Raw genomic sequence first — 19,568 nt, 5'->3', positions numbered from 1 at the left:
TCTGTGACAGCTCGGTTTCTAAACTTTGTTGACAAGAGCAAAGGCTCATCAAGCTGCAACCAAATTTCAAGAGTGAAGAACCAAACTAGACGTCGCCATTTTTGCCAGAGTGAGATTCACGTACCAATTGTCCCATATTTGCGTTGAATCAGGTGAACCAAATTAGTGGTATACCGTGGATGAAATAACTAATTGTCGTCCAACAGTTTCGCAATAAACTCTCTCGCAGCGAATATTCTTTTCTTCTTTTTAGGAAGAGATTTATGAATTTTGCTTAATAGCAACAATGTGAATTATAAATGGTTCCCCGCCGTTTTGGCTCCGGCCTGTCGCCTGTAACTTTATAATCCCTGGGTTTATGATAAGCAATATGTATTACATCATTTGGTTTTATTTCTTTCTCTGTGGACCCCTGTGGACTGTTTGAATACAACACGCGGCTCAACTCTGCGTCCATGAAAGTTTTTAATCTTCTCAAGCAGTAGGAGCGGAAAGAGGAGACATTTTTCAGCACTTTAGGAACTTATTCAATGATCTTTGTTCTCAAAGGCAAAACGGAGCTGTGGTTTTGTTAGCGTCTCGTAAGTAAAATGGTCTGTCGGCCGTCTCCCTGTGAAGGATAATGAATCGCTTTTGTTCGTGAGCCATGTCCCTAGAGTCGGGGCCTTAATGTGTAATCTTTCCATTTGAGTGTCTTATTGTTTGCTGAGGAATATATTGGCTCTGGGTGTCTTATCGGCAAAAATCAACGACCCCTTCAAACTCGCTTCTTATTGATTTCGCGACAAATCACAGTTATGCCTTTTGGCTCCCCAGTAAAAATTGTCTTTGTACTTTCTTGCGCTTTCTGATGTGAACCCAGGTAACTGGTAACAATGAACCAGGAAAAATATGACTGAAACACATAAGTTGTGATTTAGAGATTTAGTTTGATTATATTGAAAGCCAGTGCAAAATCACTGCCGTAAAACCTTAGAAAAATAAATATTTCTTCTGGCATGGCTTGTCTCAATTTCAGGTTTATAAAAAGCCTCAACCTGCGTAATGAAATAAGCAGGAGTGGAAGATGCACCTGAGAAGCAAGAAAAAGTACATGACAGCCTTCAATCACACTAAGCGTGCGAATAACTTGTTAATTGTTAGCCGAGGAAATTGTTCGAAATTGATCCATGAAGTCAAAGGATGCCGCCGACTGAAGGAGAGAAGACCATCAATAATTGCCCATAAACAGTCTGTCATCTCCAGGGCGCTCAAATCAGAATTAAATTTTCGTTTGTGGGAAGAAGGTTCGCTTTCCCCGATGTAATATTCTCGCAGGAATAAAATCTCTTGGCGCAAAGTTGGAGTGAAAGTTACGAAGGAGGGCCTTGAGGCGGGCAATGAAGGCGGGTTTCTAATTAGTCGCGCTGCGCACGCTCGCTGGAACATTCATCACTATAAAAGTAACATTAAAAGCGAATTTGAGCTTGCCTCAACAAATTGTTTGTACACGGGCGTTCGCTTGGAATTGATAGCCGGAAAGTGCCAGTGATGAGTTGTACCTGTTCGCGAAGTTGACAGGCATTTGTATTTTTTAACTTTGCGATTAGCAAACAATTGGATGGAACGGTCGGCAGGATGAAAGGTTAACACCTCAAGCGGTTTTATCGCGTAAAGCCTTAGTGTACCTCGTGCATTCGATGTTAATTGTTTATTGCTTGTTACTGGGACAATGGTCTGTTTGGCTTCTTCACAAGTGTATTGCTGGAGCCATTCTTATTTAAATAAAGGCGGTCTCTTTTGCAAGTGATGACAGTATTTTTAAAGGCGATGACAATAATGTGGCGCGATAACGGAAATACACAATAATATAACAAATGATTTTTTTTCAAGGGTTGACCCGCGGCATGTTTACAAAGCCAGAGCCAATCAACGTGCACTTTACGCGGCGGCTTGCTTTGATCATAGAAATCCAATCATAAAATGGCCTTTCTTTTGATTTTGTTCATTACTTCGCCGCCCTCTCGCTCCTCCTCTATCATCTCTGATAATAGCACCTTATTTACGATAACAACATTGCAATGAGGAGAGTATAAGCGCGAGTCTCCGCCTCTGGTTTGCTATTGGCGGGCGGCATTCTTTGTCTAATTACATTTAGTCTGTTTTCTCCGCCACCGGCTCGCAAACCAGCTGAAGGTTTTTGTGTGAAGGAAGCTTTACGGGTTTCATTTGCTCCCGACTCTTGCCAGCGTAACATCGCGTTGAAAGAGCTCGCAGTTCTTATCTTCTCAAGGAAAATTTCTTCGAAAATCCTTGCTGACATGGCTACCGCTGCTTTGGCAAGACCTGAATATTTTCCGTTTTCACATGTAGGTATTTTCAACTCGTTAAAAAAAGTCGCAAAAATTTGAAAATAATTGTGTGTATTATTTATCAAAATCGGTATAGCGTTCTAAGGTTATCTGTTGCTTGTTCGTCGCTCAACGTCTCTTGATTTTTATTATTATAGGAATATCGCAAGCCGTCGCCACTGGCTCTGCTGGCCGCTACTTGCAGTCGAATTGGCCAACCGGGAGGGCACCGTGAATTTGAATGTCACGGCAAATTTAGCGGCGGAGTTGTCCCCGAGCTGACTCAACATGGAGTCAGTATGGGCCAGATTGTGAGCTGTCCCGGAGAACGAATGCTTCCACTTACACCGCCAGCAGATTCGCATTACTCTCCTTTCCAGGAGTTTTATATTTCCGCGTCCCCCAAGGCTCACATCCATCAGAATTTTGCTGTTTCCCATGGGAGTCCTTCGCGTGGACCTGTTTCACCTTGCTTGGCTGCTGTGCACGCTTGTCCTGCATCGAGTAGGAGTGCTCCGTTGTCCCTGAGCTGTTCTGCAGCTTTTAAACCCGAGTGTAACGAGATCGGAGGACTTCATTGGTGGAGTGTTGAGCCCAATAAAACTGTTCACAGCCAAATTTCCGCGGCAGTTCCACGGAGTATAGCTCTCAGCTCCGTAGCCGCTTCGAGTCACATCTCATCCATGAGTTATCATGGGAATCCGACCGCTCAAGCGTCTTACCATCTTACAAGTCCGTACAGCTCGTCAGCTTTGTCTAACCACGTTACAGGGACGAGGAGATGCAGAAGATGTAGATGCCCGAATTGTCAGCTCGCAGCTTCAACTGGGAACACAACAAAACGAAAGCAGCATATCTGTCACATCCCTGGCTGCGGAAAGGTCTACGGCAAAACATCGCATTTAAAAGCACACCTACGTTGGCATACAGGCGAGCGGCCGTTCGTCTGCAACTGGTTATTTTGTGGCAAGAGTTTCACGCGGTCTGATGAACTTCAAAGGCATTTGAGGACACACACTGGCGAGAAACGTTTCCAGTGCGCTGAGTGTGGCAAGCGATTCATGCGAAGCGATCACTTGAGAAAACACCAAAAGACTCATCAGGGCAATGTCAAGAAAGCTGCGGATAAAACGGACTCAGAGGAGATGATAAAGGAGGAAGAAGGTTCGAGAGATATTTCAATGGAGCTTAATATTGATATACAAGAAGGAGAAAGATTGGCTCAGATGAGCAGCGTGCTTGTGCTCACGCCAAAGCGCGAAGAGAATGATAAAATGGACGCTCCAAACGTCGATTCTTTTATCAACGTAGAACACTAGTGTTAACCGAGAATAGCCAGAACTTCACGGACATGAGATACGATATTTACATATATCCAAAAATTAGCCTAGTTCTATTTCTTACCCAGTAATATATCGCCATTATGTATGCTGGAGAATTCGAACAGATTTCATTGAAGTTAATTTAAATGTAGGTCGACTGTATCGAAAGGAGGAATATTTTAAGTTTGAATATTTATTACAGTGTGTTGATCACACGAAAAATAATCTCAAATTGTAAATACTAATCTTACGAAAAAAAAAAAATTGTACAATTTCTTTTAAATTCAGTGTCCTGCTTAGCTCGCAAGACTTGTATATAAAACGAAATGAGTGCAAGCATAATAAACACTTTTCTCAGTTTATCTCAACATTCGCGTGGGGTTGAAATTTTTAACTGTATGTTTATAGGGTCGGGAACCGGGCGCGTTTGATGTGTCACATATTTAAGAAAATAGCTGAAAGGCAAAACCTTTTTTCTTTCCGGTTACTCAAGATACCATATTGTGATTTTGCTAAGTGTTTCGCTGCGTTTTAAAAAGCAAAATGCAGTCCATGGCGCTGACTCGTTCGGGTTTTTGCCTTCGTTGATAAGCGGTTTCAAAAAGGCGGTCTCTTTGAACAGGCCCTGTTTACAGAAATGTGGTGTTATTGGCAATCACACAAAGGCTGCTAATTACCTTTGCATCCTGCTTTGAGAAATGAGTGCTTAAGATTCGAAGAATCACGGCTCCAGTAATTTCTTATAGCCGCCACCGCAGCTAAAGATAATTTCTCTGAATCTCGGATAGTTGTATATTCTATTCAACTCCTTTTGTGAATTCACCAGGTGGGCTTCGAACTTGATATTAACTTAGCTACAGAAACATTGATATTAAAAAAGAGCCTGACGTCTTGTATTTAATAAGCTGGCGAGAGTTAATTTCAATTTGAAATTTGAAGAAATTGAGAGTGACTACCGATCCAATCCTAGCAGTCTCTTATTTATAAAGGGGGCTGAGGGGTGTCTAGGAAAATAAGTTGGGTGGGATTTTGTGGTACACATGAACCGACTTCAAAAGCATCGCCTCCATTGTGTAGCTAGCAATCAACTAAAAGGTTTAAAGACCGTCGAAACTAAGAGATTTCGAAGTTTCAATGCTGATTAAGTGAGTGCGTAGAATGAAAACTTAACGCTCTCCTCTGTCATTGATAAGTAAGATACCGTTGACAATAATCAAGATGTTCTAAGACGAGTTGAAACCTTCGGCCCTGTCGAGAGACAAACGAGAGTTGAAAATTTCTTTTGCATGGTTCGCGGATAAGCTTCGTAGCGTGGTGAATGAACTGGGTAGCTTTGTGTAGTGGAGTGTAGATACAATGATGAGTTGGAGAGAGAGGCGTGGTCCAAGGTTAATTAAATGACGTTGAGAAAGAAATTCAATATAATGTAACAAAGAATACTTTAATTCTTAGTTGTTGACTCGAGGCAGCTTTCATTGTATCTTAGCGATCCTAACGTGGACTGAGGTAGTTATTGTGCTCATAGATTTGAAAGAAAGTGGAGCTTGCGCTTTGCAAGCCAATGTAAGAACACCCTGGTCTAACTCATGCCACAGAAGGCCTTGCTGCATGTGTCTAAGGATTTTCCAGCTCAAGAAAAAGTGCTAATTTTGATTAAATTTATAAAATATCTTTCTCTGCGTGAACCTTTACACTTGTGTTGTGCTGAGGCCACGATCCGATTGTGCAGTCTTCACTGCATCTTCTCGCTTTAGTGTATCAGTGCTTGTACGATTTCAGCCGAAGGTAGACTCTTGCTCTTTTTCCTTCTGATTCGGCTTGCTTCGACTGAAAGACTGCGTTGGAAAATATGACGTCTTTTTAGTGTAGAGTCAAATATGCAAGACGAAGTAACGAAGACTTTCCTTTGTAACCTACCCGGCCACACTGGGTGCTGTGCTGTTGATCTATCTCAGCTTGTCACGGTCATTTTTCGCAGTTTTAGGAGTAATGTGTAGTTCTTAAAAGTGACTTGTTGACTTTCAATCTGATAGTATCTTAAGCTTCGCTGTCAAAAATTAGTGAAACTACGGGTTTTGGGATGGCTTTTAGCCCTTGTAGTATAGTCCATTAGGTATTTCACTTAGGTACGAGCAAACAAGGCTGTTTCGGAAACCTTGTCAAAACTTAATGCGTACGTTGGAAATTCTATTCATCAGTGGTTAGGTTGTCTATTAACCAAGCGACAAAACCTTTAGAGAAATATTGTCATTTCTTAACTGTAATCCCATGACTTTCTTTATACTACTAATCCATAAAGCATCTTTCACTTTACATCCAGCGAGCGTTATTTTCCATTTCTCAACGTCTTTCATACTGTGTCGACAATAGCAGCCGTTGCTTGGCTTCCATAAAGCCTGCACGAGCGAATTAGCTTTTTGATTTCAAGTTTACTTTCTAAATTACTTCCTTTCTTCAATTTGTCATTGTGTAGTGCCATTTCGCATCAGCTATTTAATTAATGTTTGTCTGCACCATCCGGTGTTTGTCCAACACGTACGCATTTTAGTCTCCTTGTACTCCATCCCACAGACACCGTCATCTTGTTGTCGTTTTGTTCCATGCCCTGAAAACCTATCTTTTCGTGTTAAACATCTACGCTTATGTTTTTCAACGACTTGCTTGCGTTAAAACGAAACAAAACACAAAATACCGGCTGCAGTTTCAAAGACAAGCATGGCAGTCTCGAAACAAGCGGTGCTTAGTGTTTCTGTGTTGGCAGAAGCCTTGTGTTTGAACTGAAGACAAGATTGAAACCCGCATCGATAGTTTAATGTTATTTTAAATTGCTGAAGTGTTCGAGTATTGAAAAACTTTTTCGAGTGCTTTTTCCAATCGTCTCCTTCTGGAAGCACTTCACTCAAAACTTACTCGATCTTTCGGTGACAATTTTTGTTTCGGGTGTTCTATCGGTTTGAGGAGAGTGAACCTCAGACAACAAGATGTTGACTGATGTCTTTGCGTTGAAATAAAAGCTATATTCAGTACGAACTTCGGTGATTTGTATGGTAAAGTAGGATATTTTCTTGGTGTAAAAACAATTTATTTCAAGAATTTTGTTAATCGTTTGTTTTTTGGTTTCAAATAGGTCAAAACAGGTCGCTTGTTCAATCAGTTTGATTGGCAGATTTCGGATCTAATGCACGAGTTCCCTTTTAATAAACTGAGGCTTTGTTCACTTGCTAGTCAATTTTCTACCTGTTTAATACAAATTCTTTAAATGTCATCCACTGAATAGGGAATCATGAATTAACAACGAGTCGTTTTGTAAAACACGCCGCGTTTGACTGTCTCCACGCCTCAGGGTGTCTGTTGCGTCTCAGCATGTTCTCCCCGGGAACTCCACCTTTTCAAAGCCTCAATTAGCATCGCGTGGTTGTTGACAGCCCGTTATCACAGACAAAACGGCTTAACACTTGCTTATCCACTCTCCTTGCTTATCTCACTATCCGCCATATCGTCCATGAAGAAAAACTCTGTCTTCATCGCGATAACTGACACTTTTATTTATACCACTATCTTTTTAGTTACCGCGTTTATTCGTGTTGTTGTAAAGACGGGCGATAGTTTCGAAACAAGGATGTCACTTGGTTTGTAGTTTCACCTTAACATCAGATCAGTGTGATTTGGATAAACAGCACGATACGTTTTTGTTTGTTCATTAAAAGGTTTTTGGAAGTTCCGCATTGTTCAAAGGTGTGTCCTCGCTATTATCTCTTCAGATGCTGTGAAGTTGACACCCTGGCATCGATTCTACATGGCTCAGTAGGTGCGTTTGCTTAAATCTCATCTTAACAATCATTTTAGGGCACAAGATATTAAGCTCTCCTCTTTTCATTTCTAATATTAATTATCTTTCGCTTTCATTACAATGTCAGTAATGAATTGAAAATTAAAGTTTATTTTTAGATTGTATTGTTGCTTGATCGGATGGTTCACTTGGTTTCTATGTATTTTTAGGCACTGTCACTAGCAAGTATTGCTCATTGATCAGTAAGCCAGCAGTCTTTTAGTTTGTATCTTGCCACTGGGGAAAAGTTTCTGTTGTTATGAATGTGGAACTTGATTACTTTTACGTAGACAATAAAATGTGAACATGTTCTTGTTGATGTTGCCAAGAAGTCTTCAGTGACAACTTGTTTCCCTGAACAATTAATTCACCAAGGAAGGCAAATCACGAACTAAAAAGAGCATGACCATTGTTAAAGTTCTGATTCAATCTTCTCGTAACGACGTTTTGGATTTTGTTCTTGTTCTTTTTGCGTTTGAACTTAATGAGGGCTCGGGAACTATACAAAGACTTTGGTTTATTTTGTCTGCCCCCTCGTTTTTTTAAAGTAGTTCTCTTAAGACAGCAAGAATGTAGCCTTAATTTTAAATGGGGTACCTCAGTTAGTCTTTGCATTGCTTAAAAGACGCGTTTTTCTTACCAAATATTTAAACTTTCAAGTTAATTGCGTGTTTATGCGGGTTAACGCGGACTTGTACAATGAAGCTAAAGTCGTGCCTTGCAGATCAAGATGTTACGTCAGTTTTACCGACGCTATCCAGGCTAGCACAGACATCATGACGAACCACACGCTACCAAGTAACTGAAGTGGAGAGTACTGGCCGGCATGGCCAAAGTGTAACACCCCTTAAGTTTTCGCCGGTAAAATGTTGTTTTGGTCATTGAGTAAAAGAAAGAAATGTATGATTTATACCATTCTAATATCGGGAAAGCCCCTGATAAAAAATCGTTTACGAAAATTGCAGTTTCAGGGGCCCGTTTCTCAAAAGTCCCGAAAAGCCATTTGTGAAACTGTCAACCGCTTGTTCTGGAAAGCCGATCTTTTAACATAATTTCAAGGTAACAAAAGCAAAATGGCTGTGAAGTTTGACGACTTAAATCCTCCCCGTTCTTGAGATACAAAGGGAATTGTGACACCCGAAAACGGCGCGTAAAGTTTCGGGACTTCCAATAAACGGGCCCCAGGTGTTTTTGAACATAGGCAGGCGGCATGATTTATTGCACGCTCTCCGCGTGAACATTGTTTCGGCCATTATCATCGGTAGCGAGTTACTCGGTTTATTTTACTTATGACATAAGTTTCCTTTTTTGGCGTTTTGTGTACATATGTAGGTAAGAATTGAGATTTTTCTGAGGTCATCATGACTTGCTTTTCACTGTTCAAACATTGGCCACGATAATGATGTATAGCGTACTTTGCGCTGCCCGTAGGGAACAGTCCAAGTGAATTTGAATCAGTATACTTCTCAGTGGCAAATCTTTGTTTTCAAAGAACGTACACTGGTAATCTGGCCCAGAAGCTTCGTCATCGTCTTTAGTTCCCCGTTAAATTTTATGACTGAGTTCAGATGGCCTCCCCCGCGCCATGACAGTTTGCCCGGGCAGTTTGCTCACTTTGCGAACACTTGATGCAACAGATATTCTCATCTCTGAGTGCAATCTTGTAAAGTTCAGCATACAACGTACGCGATAAGATGCTTGTCCATGGCAGGATACTAAGCGGAAGGAAACCTAAATTTCCATGAATATGATCTGTAGAGGAATTTGTTGATGGACAGTAGCCTGGTAGGTCTCCAAACTTCCAAAAGCACCGACTGGAATTATTTTCTTTCTTTACCGGGGTTTTTAATTATAGCGTCTTATGCTATGTGCAGATATAATGATCTACGAACTGCACCAAAGATGAAATGTCCATAGCATTCCTTTCAATGCTCAGTTAAAGGTTAAAGAGCTTAATGTTTTGAGTTACTAGCAACTTCCTATCTTCCTTATCGTGGTTTTATTTTCGTTGAGAGATCTGACTTATCAATCATGGCTACAGCACAACATTCAACAATACTTCATTTTAGTTTTTTAAAGTTTTGTTTCCTATGTTCTTCCCCCATAGTAGGGGAAGAATGGCCAAAAACTGCCGTTTAGTTTGAAGACGCTACCTACAGAAATCAGGTAATATTAATCTGCTAAATTTGACGGCGTTTATGAACGTGGGAAAATGTCATACTAATATTGTGGTGAAGTTTCAAAGTCTATCCTCTGACGTAACCCTTTTAATGTTGCTGCAACGAGATCAAGCAGGCATCAGTACTTCTTGATTGATTTTTGGAGTTACTTCGCCATCTTTGTTGCGTTTGATACTATGTAACTCATCCTACTGTTTAATGACGTCTCAGCACCATACCTGCTAGTTTAGATCTAAAAGGACTTCCTCTTCATTACCTGACTGATTCGTTTTGATTGTTATCTCAGTTGTAATGGCCTGGGCTGTTTCAATGATAATTTGTTAAAGATTTAGCTGGAGATATGACAATGAATTCACTTTAGTAGCGATATAGGCTACTCGTACTAGAGAATATGATGTAATTTGTTCCAGTGGTTTCTATATCTTTCATCAAGTCCTTGAACACATGATTTCGTCAGGTCACCTGCCGAGCATGCTCCTTTGTCATGCTTTAACATAAGCACTAAAACCCCTAAGTGTTACCAGTACACTCTGTGTAATATACTAGGCTATCCATAAAATCATAAATCGCTTCTCAACTGTTTTGTTAACTTAAGGTTGGTTTTATTCAATACACGAATGGGGTCTGTTTCCCTTTAAATCACAAAGAAAATGTTCCCTGCATGGAAAGCATAGTTGTGAATTGTAAAAAAAAAACGACTGAAATCAATGGTGAATTAAAACCAAATATTTCAGTTTACCTTCCATTGATTTTCTTATGGTGAGGTTGCAAGTTTAGCCGATAACACAACAAGAATGTGTAAAAATTGACCAAGCAACCAAATTATTCCATCTCACTCGTAATAAACAAGCAAGTTGTTTTATGAAGCTAAACACAAGCAAATCATTTTTCAAGCTTAAAAAATAACCAGAAAATAAATGATGTATAACTAGTAGAAAGATACTTAACTCTGAAAAGGCATATAGTCATGAGATTTTAGTTTAACTCTTATAACTAAAAACGTTTTAGAATAATCCTGGATTACTCCACAGTAAAAAAACTTGATATTGGTTAGGCTTTCAAACTGGTTTTGAACCATAACTTAGTGCTGTGTTTGTGACTAGCATTTTAGACAACCAAAAGAGAAGATATCAGATGAATTTAAGCATGCAGAATTACCCCATCCGTAATAAATTTATTGCCGTGGGGTTTTTGAAATCCTTAATATACAAAATCCAGCCACCTTTTTTTGATCATCACCATCCTTGGCTCAGGCAACAAAAAAAGAGCTTTAACGCATTAATGCGGTGCTTTTTATCGAAACTCCCTCATTATCTGATGGTCTCAAGTTATGCAGGTATTTCCATTTTTATAGTTACGTGGCATTACCTGTCAAATTATCCATTGAAATTGCTAATCTATTTAATTGAAAATAACCGTGAATGTCTTTAACTCATAACGTCAGAAACAAAAGCAGCATAGTGATCTACAAACGAAAGGATCAACATTGTTAAAAGAACAAAATTTTTGAATTCATATCAAGGTCTTGGAAGAAATTGCGCTTGTGCAGTATTTCATCGTAAAATTTAGAGCGAAGGGCGTTGTACAGCATGTAAGAGAAGAGAACACGAGTTTCATTCTCGATGTTGTTCAACTGGCACGGCGTACAAATTCTTAAATGTTCAAGATTCTTAGGGACGGTGTGTTGGCCCTGTTTCAATGTTTCTCTTGGGACCATTATAAGTCCCAAGAGAAAATTAAAAACAATGCTATGCAAAATGTTGGAGGGACAAACAAAGAGTATTATGGTATTTTTGATATTGGCTAATTCACTTTGGAAACTCATCATATCTCAGAATTCCTTAATTATCTTTTTATTCTCTTCAAAATAAACTTTAAAAAACCCGTTTCCTTTTCCTACACTAAAGTAATCCGAGCTAAGACTTATATTATTTCTTTTGTATCTATTCAGCAGCTCACCATTGCATTTTTATTTGAAAGGTTTCGTCTTCGGTCGGTTTTAACCCTTAAGACAACTAGTTTACCCCAAACAGAAGACTAAGTAGAACCAGACAACACCACAGGGATAGTACTTTTCAGTAGCTTTCGTTTTATGTTCACACTTAATAAGCTTTTTATCCACACCCTCGAAAATCCGAACATCTTCATGCAATGAACACAACAGTGAACCCCCTCTCTGCACGTTCAGTTAAGTTTAGAAACAGTGGCAACTCCGAGTCAAAAGATCATAAAAGTATAACAATCACCAGTAACTGTTTGATTCCGCCCGGGTACTATTGTTATTTACAGAAATGATTTTCCTTTTTTCCTCACAACCAAGAAAAAATAATGAAAGTTACAAACATTACGGAGATTTGAATAGTTTTGTAAGAATGTTTGGGGATGCAGTAAACCATCCATTTTTCTATCATTTGTCCTCCATAAAACAACGAGGCTGCGTTGTTTTTACGTCGTATATTGTTCTAAAATTGTGAAACATATGATGTCGTATATTATTCAAAGAGGTATCAAATCTTGATATTCCTTGGTGTCTGGCGCCTTCAAGCCATGAGTCAATGATGATTCAGTATTCCGCAATCGCGCTCTTCTCAGCAACGGTTGCTGAGGTTCGCTTTTGAATTTCACCGACCGACAAAGCCTGACTTCGACTGTAAGCTGCTTCAATCTCGTGACCACAAAGCCTTGGAATATTCAGTCTACTGGGTGGTTTCGCGACCCAGAATAAAAAAACGTAGATACATATGAGTTACTTAAAGACAATCTCCAGACCTTTATTAGTTTTTCTTTGTCTAAAATAAGACCTGCTGACAAAGAAGAATAGGTTAACTTCCTTACAATTTCCACTTTAAATAGTTTTGTGCTTTCAAGAAGTGGGTCGAACTTAAAGCGGGCAAAATATAGCTCATGTGCAGGCAAGACGCCATCGATATTATTGATATTTTAGAGAATATGAAATGACAATCGTGATTTTAGCCTTTAATACCGCAACATATCGACTGTACCTGAATTAGCTTTGTGAGAGCTTTTTTTGTCCGCGAACTTATCCACACGGTTCCATTTCACTACATTAAGAAAAAGGGATTTAACTTGGATGGTCTCCCCACTTTGGGATTTTATGAGCTGACTTGAAAATGAAAACTGAGTACTTTGTACAGTATGATAAGCACAGCCACATGCAAGCAATTCATTACTTTTCAGTAACTTTCACATAAATGGTTACACTTCTGTGCATAGCGTGGTGTTACCACCACCTTTCGAAGCATAACGAACAGGATTACAAGAACGTACTGTCCAGTACCTTGGTTCCGTTCGTTTGGTCGCCCTTTTGCTTAAACAGTAAATCCACCACGAGCAACATGCTAAATAGCACAACTGAAAGGTACTGCTTTGCAGGTATAATTGAAATTGCGAACTAATCGATTCTTCTCACAGTCCGGCTGAAACAAAAGTCTGAACCACACTGTAAATCCAATAATAACAGAAACTTCTACATCTTACAGTAATACATAACAGGAAAGCACCTTTCAGTAGCTTTTATCTGTCAACTCATCATACCTTGAAATTTAATCAACAGTCATGCCAGACTGTGAAATCCAAATAACATTCCATATTATCCATTATTCACGACCGTTTGCGTGCCAAATAAGAGATTCAGCATCCGTGAAGCTCTCGTCTGTAACCTTTCAAACTATTGATCAAGGCTTCAACTGGTGAATTCCATCTACTCGGCCTTTGTGACAAGAGAAAAGAGGAAGGTGAAGTTTAAATTACAAACCGAGGCTGTGGAATTCATTTGCAAATTTGACAGGTTGACGTGGAGTTCCCTTGGACTAACAATTGCATTTGCGAGAGAATTTTTCCAATATTTTCAACAAAAGATAGGTTTGGTATCACTTTCCGGTCATCGGAGTCCTTTTTTTCTTTGTCTTCAGTTCGCTTGGATGATTCAAAGTTGGGAATGGGGCTGTAAGGACGTTTGCATGAACTGAAGGTCTGCGAACGTACTTGAGACCGGGTTTGAACAATTTGCAAACCACGGCCTCAGTAAGCGGATTAAGAAGATAGACTAGTGAAGAGGATTTATATTTTTATCGTCACTGACACTATTCATTGGTATTGGGCACAGAGATGTCTTCCTTTTTTTTTTTTTTTTTTAAACTTTGACGCGTGCGAGATTTTGCCGGACGGAAAGCTATATATTCAACAGTCTGATTTGCCGTCAATTGTGCTGTGTAACGATGTAATCCTTTTTTTGTTCGAGGTAATCCCATTCAAAACAATGCTACTGAGCTGCCAGTATCTTGTTCTTCTGCTTGGACCTTTCCGGTATGATTCTACATTTTTAGTATGTGGATGAAATTCAAATGTTGACACCAATCAAACTATACCCCCGACGACACCCATTCAGCGGTACTTTCCTATAAGGTTTTCAATAACTATGTCGTTTGTTGTGAGCGGATGAAAAGGCCAGTTATGTAGTAGCCGCTCTATTGATCACTGTGGGGTGAAAAAGGCTCAGACGCTAAGCCGATCAATAAAGTATCATCGCTGAGACCTCAGTTATTGGTGTTATATTCGTATACTACAGATTTTCAATGTTACCGCCCTGTACAACTGAACAATTTAAGAGTTTGAAGCAGTCAGTGTTTTTATTTCTGAAAGGTGACCCATTCGTGTAGGGTTGCTCGGCTTAACATTGCGTATGGAATATAGATTTTTAGTAAACTTGTAAGACGTCTGTGCTTTGTCTGTGGATACAGTATTGAATAAACACTTGGCGCTTGGTGGTTTGATCGACAACCTGCGACGAACAAAAAAAGTTTGGACAATTCAGAAAGATAAGTCACTTTATCTGCTAACAATGCTACCAGGATCGGAAAGGATGCTTTCCCTGATGGAAATGGGGGTGGATCCTAACAATTCTTTTATCAAATGTTAAACTGAGACAGGCATATCCGATATTTGCACGTGTGTTACTGAGTAATGAACAGAAAATACTACAAAATCGTCGACCTCTCTCGCACCGTATGGTTCGAAGGCACTCTATTCCTTTGCGGTGTATTTCTTTCAAACGAATGATCCGTCGATTCTACCATTTATACGTTTACTCGTGACTTTGGAAACCGTGCTTAATACCACGAGTTTCTCTGTTTTTTCCTCAGGTTCGTTGTGATTTTGGAACCTTAATTAAACCAGGAAGTTTCATTCATAGATGAAATCATTTTCTAAATTGTGTTATAAAAAATCGTGAACTTCTTTTCCAACTCACGGAAGGACTTCTTATCGTAAGCAAGTTTGCTTGCTTGATAAACATAATTCATTTTCATTGCAAATGTATTCCTTCGGTATTGCAATGTATGGAATCCAAAGTAGACAGATATTCAAAGATATTCAATTTCTTTTTTGGTACTGGTTTGCAATGTATGTTCCTTTCAGTGATTGTTCTTTTGTGTGCAAGCGTGTAGTGAAGAAAATATAGAATATAATTTTTTATAGCGACTAAGAACTGCTTATTTGCCCAACACCTCGTACAACATCGGAACACAATTTGACATTAAGAATGTCGATCAATGTGATCCAACAAAATGAAAACAAAACCTTTTTTTGGAGCTCTTACGCTCGATTTGAGATTCGATTTCTATTAAAAATCACGCTTTTTCCTCCGACACTTACTAGAACCTTTTCTTTCAAGAACAATAACATTTTTTGTCCGATATCTTTCAAATTTCTTCAATGTGATTTATATACATTTTTCAGCAGTATTTATTTATATATATATAGATATATTCTGTTACCGAAGATTTTTTAGTCGAAAAAGGTTGCCTCTGATTCAGTGTTTGAGATGTTGGACAGTCCTTCGTTTCTTATGTATTGAGTGAGCATTTGATATATCAATTTCCAGTAGATCGTGTTTCAAATCTTTGATATATAGAACCTAAATTAATCATCTACTTTCCACGACAACACATTTATTTGAATTCCGCACATAAACTCAAAAGCAGTGTTCCTGTAAACTGTGCTGGAACTAATGAAAAATTTAATTAAAATTATCAGCTGGCAACAAAGATTTAGCATATTGGTGATAAAGATATTGATAGCTACGTAGTATCAAAGAGATGCTATCTCAAAAAAATCACAAGAATTATGACTGGTACAAAGAGTTTACAAAAATTTTCCTTTATATCATTGCTTTGCGAAAGCGGAGAACTTCAGCCAACGCTCATCTGAGAGACGATTTGCTTTTTTGTCTCTTGAACCAATTTAACTTCTTAAGATAAGGTAATAGACCTATTGTAGGCCGCAAAGCCGCAAATTGTCTTCCTTGTGGACAACACGTAGTGATCAACCGCACAACGCAACTGACACGGTTTCGCTATATTTACTGCGCAATGAAGCCGGGTTCTAGGATAAAAGTCTGCGACAAGGCTCTCGCATGCGTTGTACCGTGGCAGTGGCTTGGTTTGCTTTATCATTCTGTCGCATTGTCAGTGAAAATCCCTTCACTGATTCATGAAACCGCAAAGGACGCATACTTTTAAAAGTTTACTCGCACCCATTGACCCTCCTAAATCTGTTGTGGGGCAGTAAGTCGAGAAAGAAAAAAAAGAACTTCAGTTTCCAGACGTATGTTATGTCTGTTATGCATCCAAACGCCGAATTCGCTTTGATCAAACACGCTGAAATATTTCTTCTTTGCCATTCTAACAAGATAACAAATCTATTCTGAAAGGGTCAGCAAAGCATAATAGCATGTGTCAAAGGTTCGCGATGTGCTTTTCGCTGTTGTACTGAGTAATTATTATCAGAAGTCATCACCAACGTTAAATGAACGCGTGATTGATTGTGATGCCTTATTGAGAATAACTTTTTTGATGTTTAATGACAAGCAAAGACCAGACATCGCAAAAAGACTCGAAAACCTTTGCTGACTCGTGCCAGTATAGTCGTTGAACGCGCATAAGGTGTACAATGATTTTAGAAGAAACCAGTAACAGAAAGTTTCAACACTTACGAGTCTGTAATGAATTGCAAAATTGTTGACGGCATTCATCAGCACGGTTTTGTGAAAAGGACGTCTTAGGTAACAAGTGTGTGTAATTTTGTTCCTCTGTATTACTACCTAGGAGAAACGCATGACAGTAGGACCATGTTTTGTTTGATATTTGCATTCCATGGTTCATTTAAAGAAGTATTAAGCAAGCTAGAAACAGAAGGACAGGTGAACTCAACTGAGACATTCAGTGGAGAAATATCTGGAGTTGTACCTAAAAACAGTCACGGTATTAACCGACACTAGCCGTGAATAAAAGTGCAGTTTTTCATGTCGACGAAGATTTCCATCTCCAAAGAAGTTAAGATGAAATGGAGTCTTACCCAGGTCCTTTAACAAACTATTCGTGCACTTAAATAAGTAAATAATCATGCAAAGATCAAGTGGCATTTTCAAAAAACACGAAAGAAGGGGTGGTTTTCCGCGGGTCGTCGGAGCTGCATGATCAGTAGAGTCGATATTAAGGTAACTGTCTTAACTCTGGCGACATGTTGATATACTCAAGTCTTCCTTGATTTGTGAATTATTAAAATTCCAAGGATTCCCTTTTTATTTCGACTTGTGCTTAGGAAAGAATTTTACCTCTGCTTGTGGCCTGCGCACTAAAGAACCACCAGTTTTGGAATAAACTTATAGTACACTGAAAAACCCCTTTTCAGTTAAGTGTTGGTTACATTCTTTGATTGATTGTCAGGTCTACGTCCCGAGATAAGAGCACTCTTCATCATAACAGTGAATCAATATTTTTAATTTTTATCATCGGTCCGGGAATGTCGCCTATTTCTAAGTTTTACTGGCGTGGTTGCATTTGGCCGAGTTAATGACTACTCAGGCAGTACAAATTAGACTTCTCAATAGCATCTTTTGCATCGCTGCCGGAAAAATGTCACAGTTTATATGAGCTCTTATATTTTCTAGAAACTAAATGTTTGTTTAATATCTTTTTAGAAATATCACATTGTCATTGCTATTTCACCGTAAGGACTTGAAGGAAGTTACAATGTTATAGACATCAAAAGGACGCTAATCATTTCTGGCGTCGTATTGGTCTTCGCTCTTGACTCTTTTATCTTTTATCTTTTTCCAATTCTTTTTCTATGCTATATCCCTCTAATTTTGTCCATTTTATTGCTGTTTTTAGTATTCTGTTTCTGTATTTCTTCTCTATATTGGAAGATGTCGAAGTGATCAAAATATTTCTCTGTTAAGGAGTGCTCTTGTGGTCTGATTCTTCAGAAATTTGAAAAACGTTATTAACTAATTAATAAACAACACAGTACAGTTTATCTATTTCACACTGTCGCTTGCGACATGCAATTGGTGTGTCCTCCAGTCCTCAATTGTGTCCCAATTTTACAACCTGTTGATCAAGTTCAAGAAACCAGAAATTCACCATATCTGCAACGTCTGACGCAATACTTTTGATCTGTATAGTTATCGCTACTACTCCGCCTTTATTATAGTCCGGTTTAAGTATCGCAACCGCGACAGTTTTTGTCCATAAAATGAGCTCTGTGAGAAAACGTGATAGAATTTTTGTTATATTACACAGCAGGTCCAATTTTGATATTATAACGCTAACAAGAGCCTGTTATATTTGCTCCATTCATTCCCTAATACTTCATGTGATAGGTGAGAGTCTTCAGTAGCGTTAACCAAATTGTTAATAAAACAGTGCAACTGTCGTGTGCTACACGGCGGTTGTTACTTCAGTCAAAAGATGTTACACTCCTCTTGGAGGGCACGATATACTCTGGGTGCGTGGTCTGCTTTAGAGTGGCGTGAGTCGACACTTTGGTCATTTCCTGGTTTACACTTGAGCTGGAGACATAATCGCTTTACCAGGAGTGGACTTTGGAGCGAAAGCAAGTCGTCTACTCAAGGATTTTTAATGATAGACGGGCTAGTACGCGTAAATGTATTATCACTCACTGTGATAAAAGAAATATTTGAACAACTGCTTTCAATTATCATTATGGCCGGATAACGATTAAAGTTAATCAGAGTTTTATTACATCCTTTCCTATAGCGTGTTTTAATTGAAACTCTCCCTTCCCTGTGTTTGTGTCATTTCTCAGTGGATTCTTTGGTACATGTAGATGTTTCTATTTCTCAGTGGTGTATCATGTAGTGGCCATTAAAATGAAAGCATCTGCCTTCTTTTGGGCTGCTTTTGATTTTGCTCTTGGAAGTTGTAAATATTTATGCCTGTTGTTGAATTCTTAAAATTCTGAAAGTTAGTCTAGTAAAAGTCACTGAGCAGTACTTTTCTGTAACATTGTTAACTGTACTGTTCGCAGATATTCCTAGTTTCGAGTTCTTAGATGAAATCCTAAAGCGTGATCGTTCAATTGAGAGTACTTCTGAGGAGTTTTTCAGTCTGTGGTCTATTTGTTATCCATTTCCTGACCAATATAGGACCATATAGTGACCGTACTTTTAATGTCTTTTACCCTTGAATTTGGAATTCCTTCCAAAAGGCTCCTCAATCCGTTTAGCCATATTAGTTTCTCGGTAATTTTTCAGTCTTTCCGCTCAAAAACGATAATGAAAGTACTTGAGTCTTGAAATAGATCAATGGTTATGGACGGTTCCATGTGTTCGGTAATCAAAGCATGAAAAGTATATTGGTTAGAGCGGCGAAGGTCACTTAATATTTATCATTAAAAGTCCCTTTGATGGTCACAGATTTTTAAGAAACCATTCTCGATATTGGTCTTTACAAGCTCATAGTCCCTCCCTCCAAAACACTCACTTAACTCAAATTCAAAACTTTACAACGCCCATCAAATCTATTGAAATTAAATCGTGATTCGGGTTTTATCAAGTTAGTCTTCACGTCACTGATGTAAGAAC

At 38.9% G+C, this 19,568-nt stretch overlaps 1 protein-coding gene and 1 long non-coding RNA gene across 5 annotated transcripts; one reads left to right on the top strand and one right to left on the bottom strand.

Annotated features, from left to right (window-relative positions):
* Positions 1–392: 392 nt before the first annotated feature.
* Positions 393–4,020, top strand: LOC138049867 (transcription factor Sp5-like). Of its 2 annotated transcripts, none has more exons than XM_068896336.1 (2): positions 393–581; positions 2,489–4,020. In XM_068896336.1, the coding sequence occupies exon 2, from the start codon at positions 2,630–2,632 to the stop codon at positions 3,647–3,649; it is 1,020 nt and encodes a 339-aa protein (XP_068752437.1). In that variant the 5' UTR covers positions 393–581; positions 2,489–2,629; the 3' UTR covers positions 3,650–4,020. The 2 variants fall into 2 exon arrangements, with proteins under 2 accessions (XP_068752437.1, XP_068752436.1); XM_068896335.1 differs by lacking the exon at positions 393–581 and adding an exon at positions 1,843–2,348.
* On the bottom strand, positions 3,214–18,767 carry LOC138049871 (uncharacterized). 3 transcript variants are annotated; one of them, XR_011132470.1, is made up of 3 exons: positions 16,674–18,767; positions 5,570–14,462; positions 3,214–5,487 (listed from the first exon to the last, which is right to left on the bottom strand). It is a non-coding gene; the product is annotated as an uncharacterized lncRNA (long non-coding RNA). The 3 variants fall into 3 exon arrangements; XR_011132471.1 differs by having other exon boundaries at positions 3,214–14,462; positions 16,674–16,781; positions 16,892–18,767; XR_011132469.1 differs by having other exon boundaries at positions 3,214–14,462.
* Positions 18,768–19,568: the final 801 nt, after the last annotated feature.

Source organism: Montipora capricornis, chromosome 5, assembly GCF_036669925.1.
Source record: "Montipora capricornis isolate CH-2021 chromosome 5, ASM3666992v2, whole genome shotgun sequence".
NCBI lineage: Eukaryota > Metazoa > Cnidaria > Anthozoa > Scleractinia > Acroporidae > Montipora > Montipora capricornis.
The sequence above is the reverse complement of the archived record's forward strand: the minus strand, read 5'-3'. Positions and strand labels throughout refer to the sequence as shown.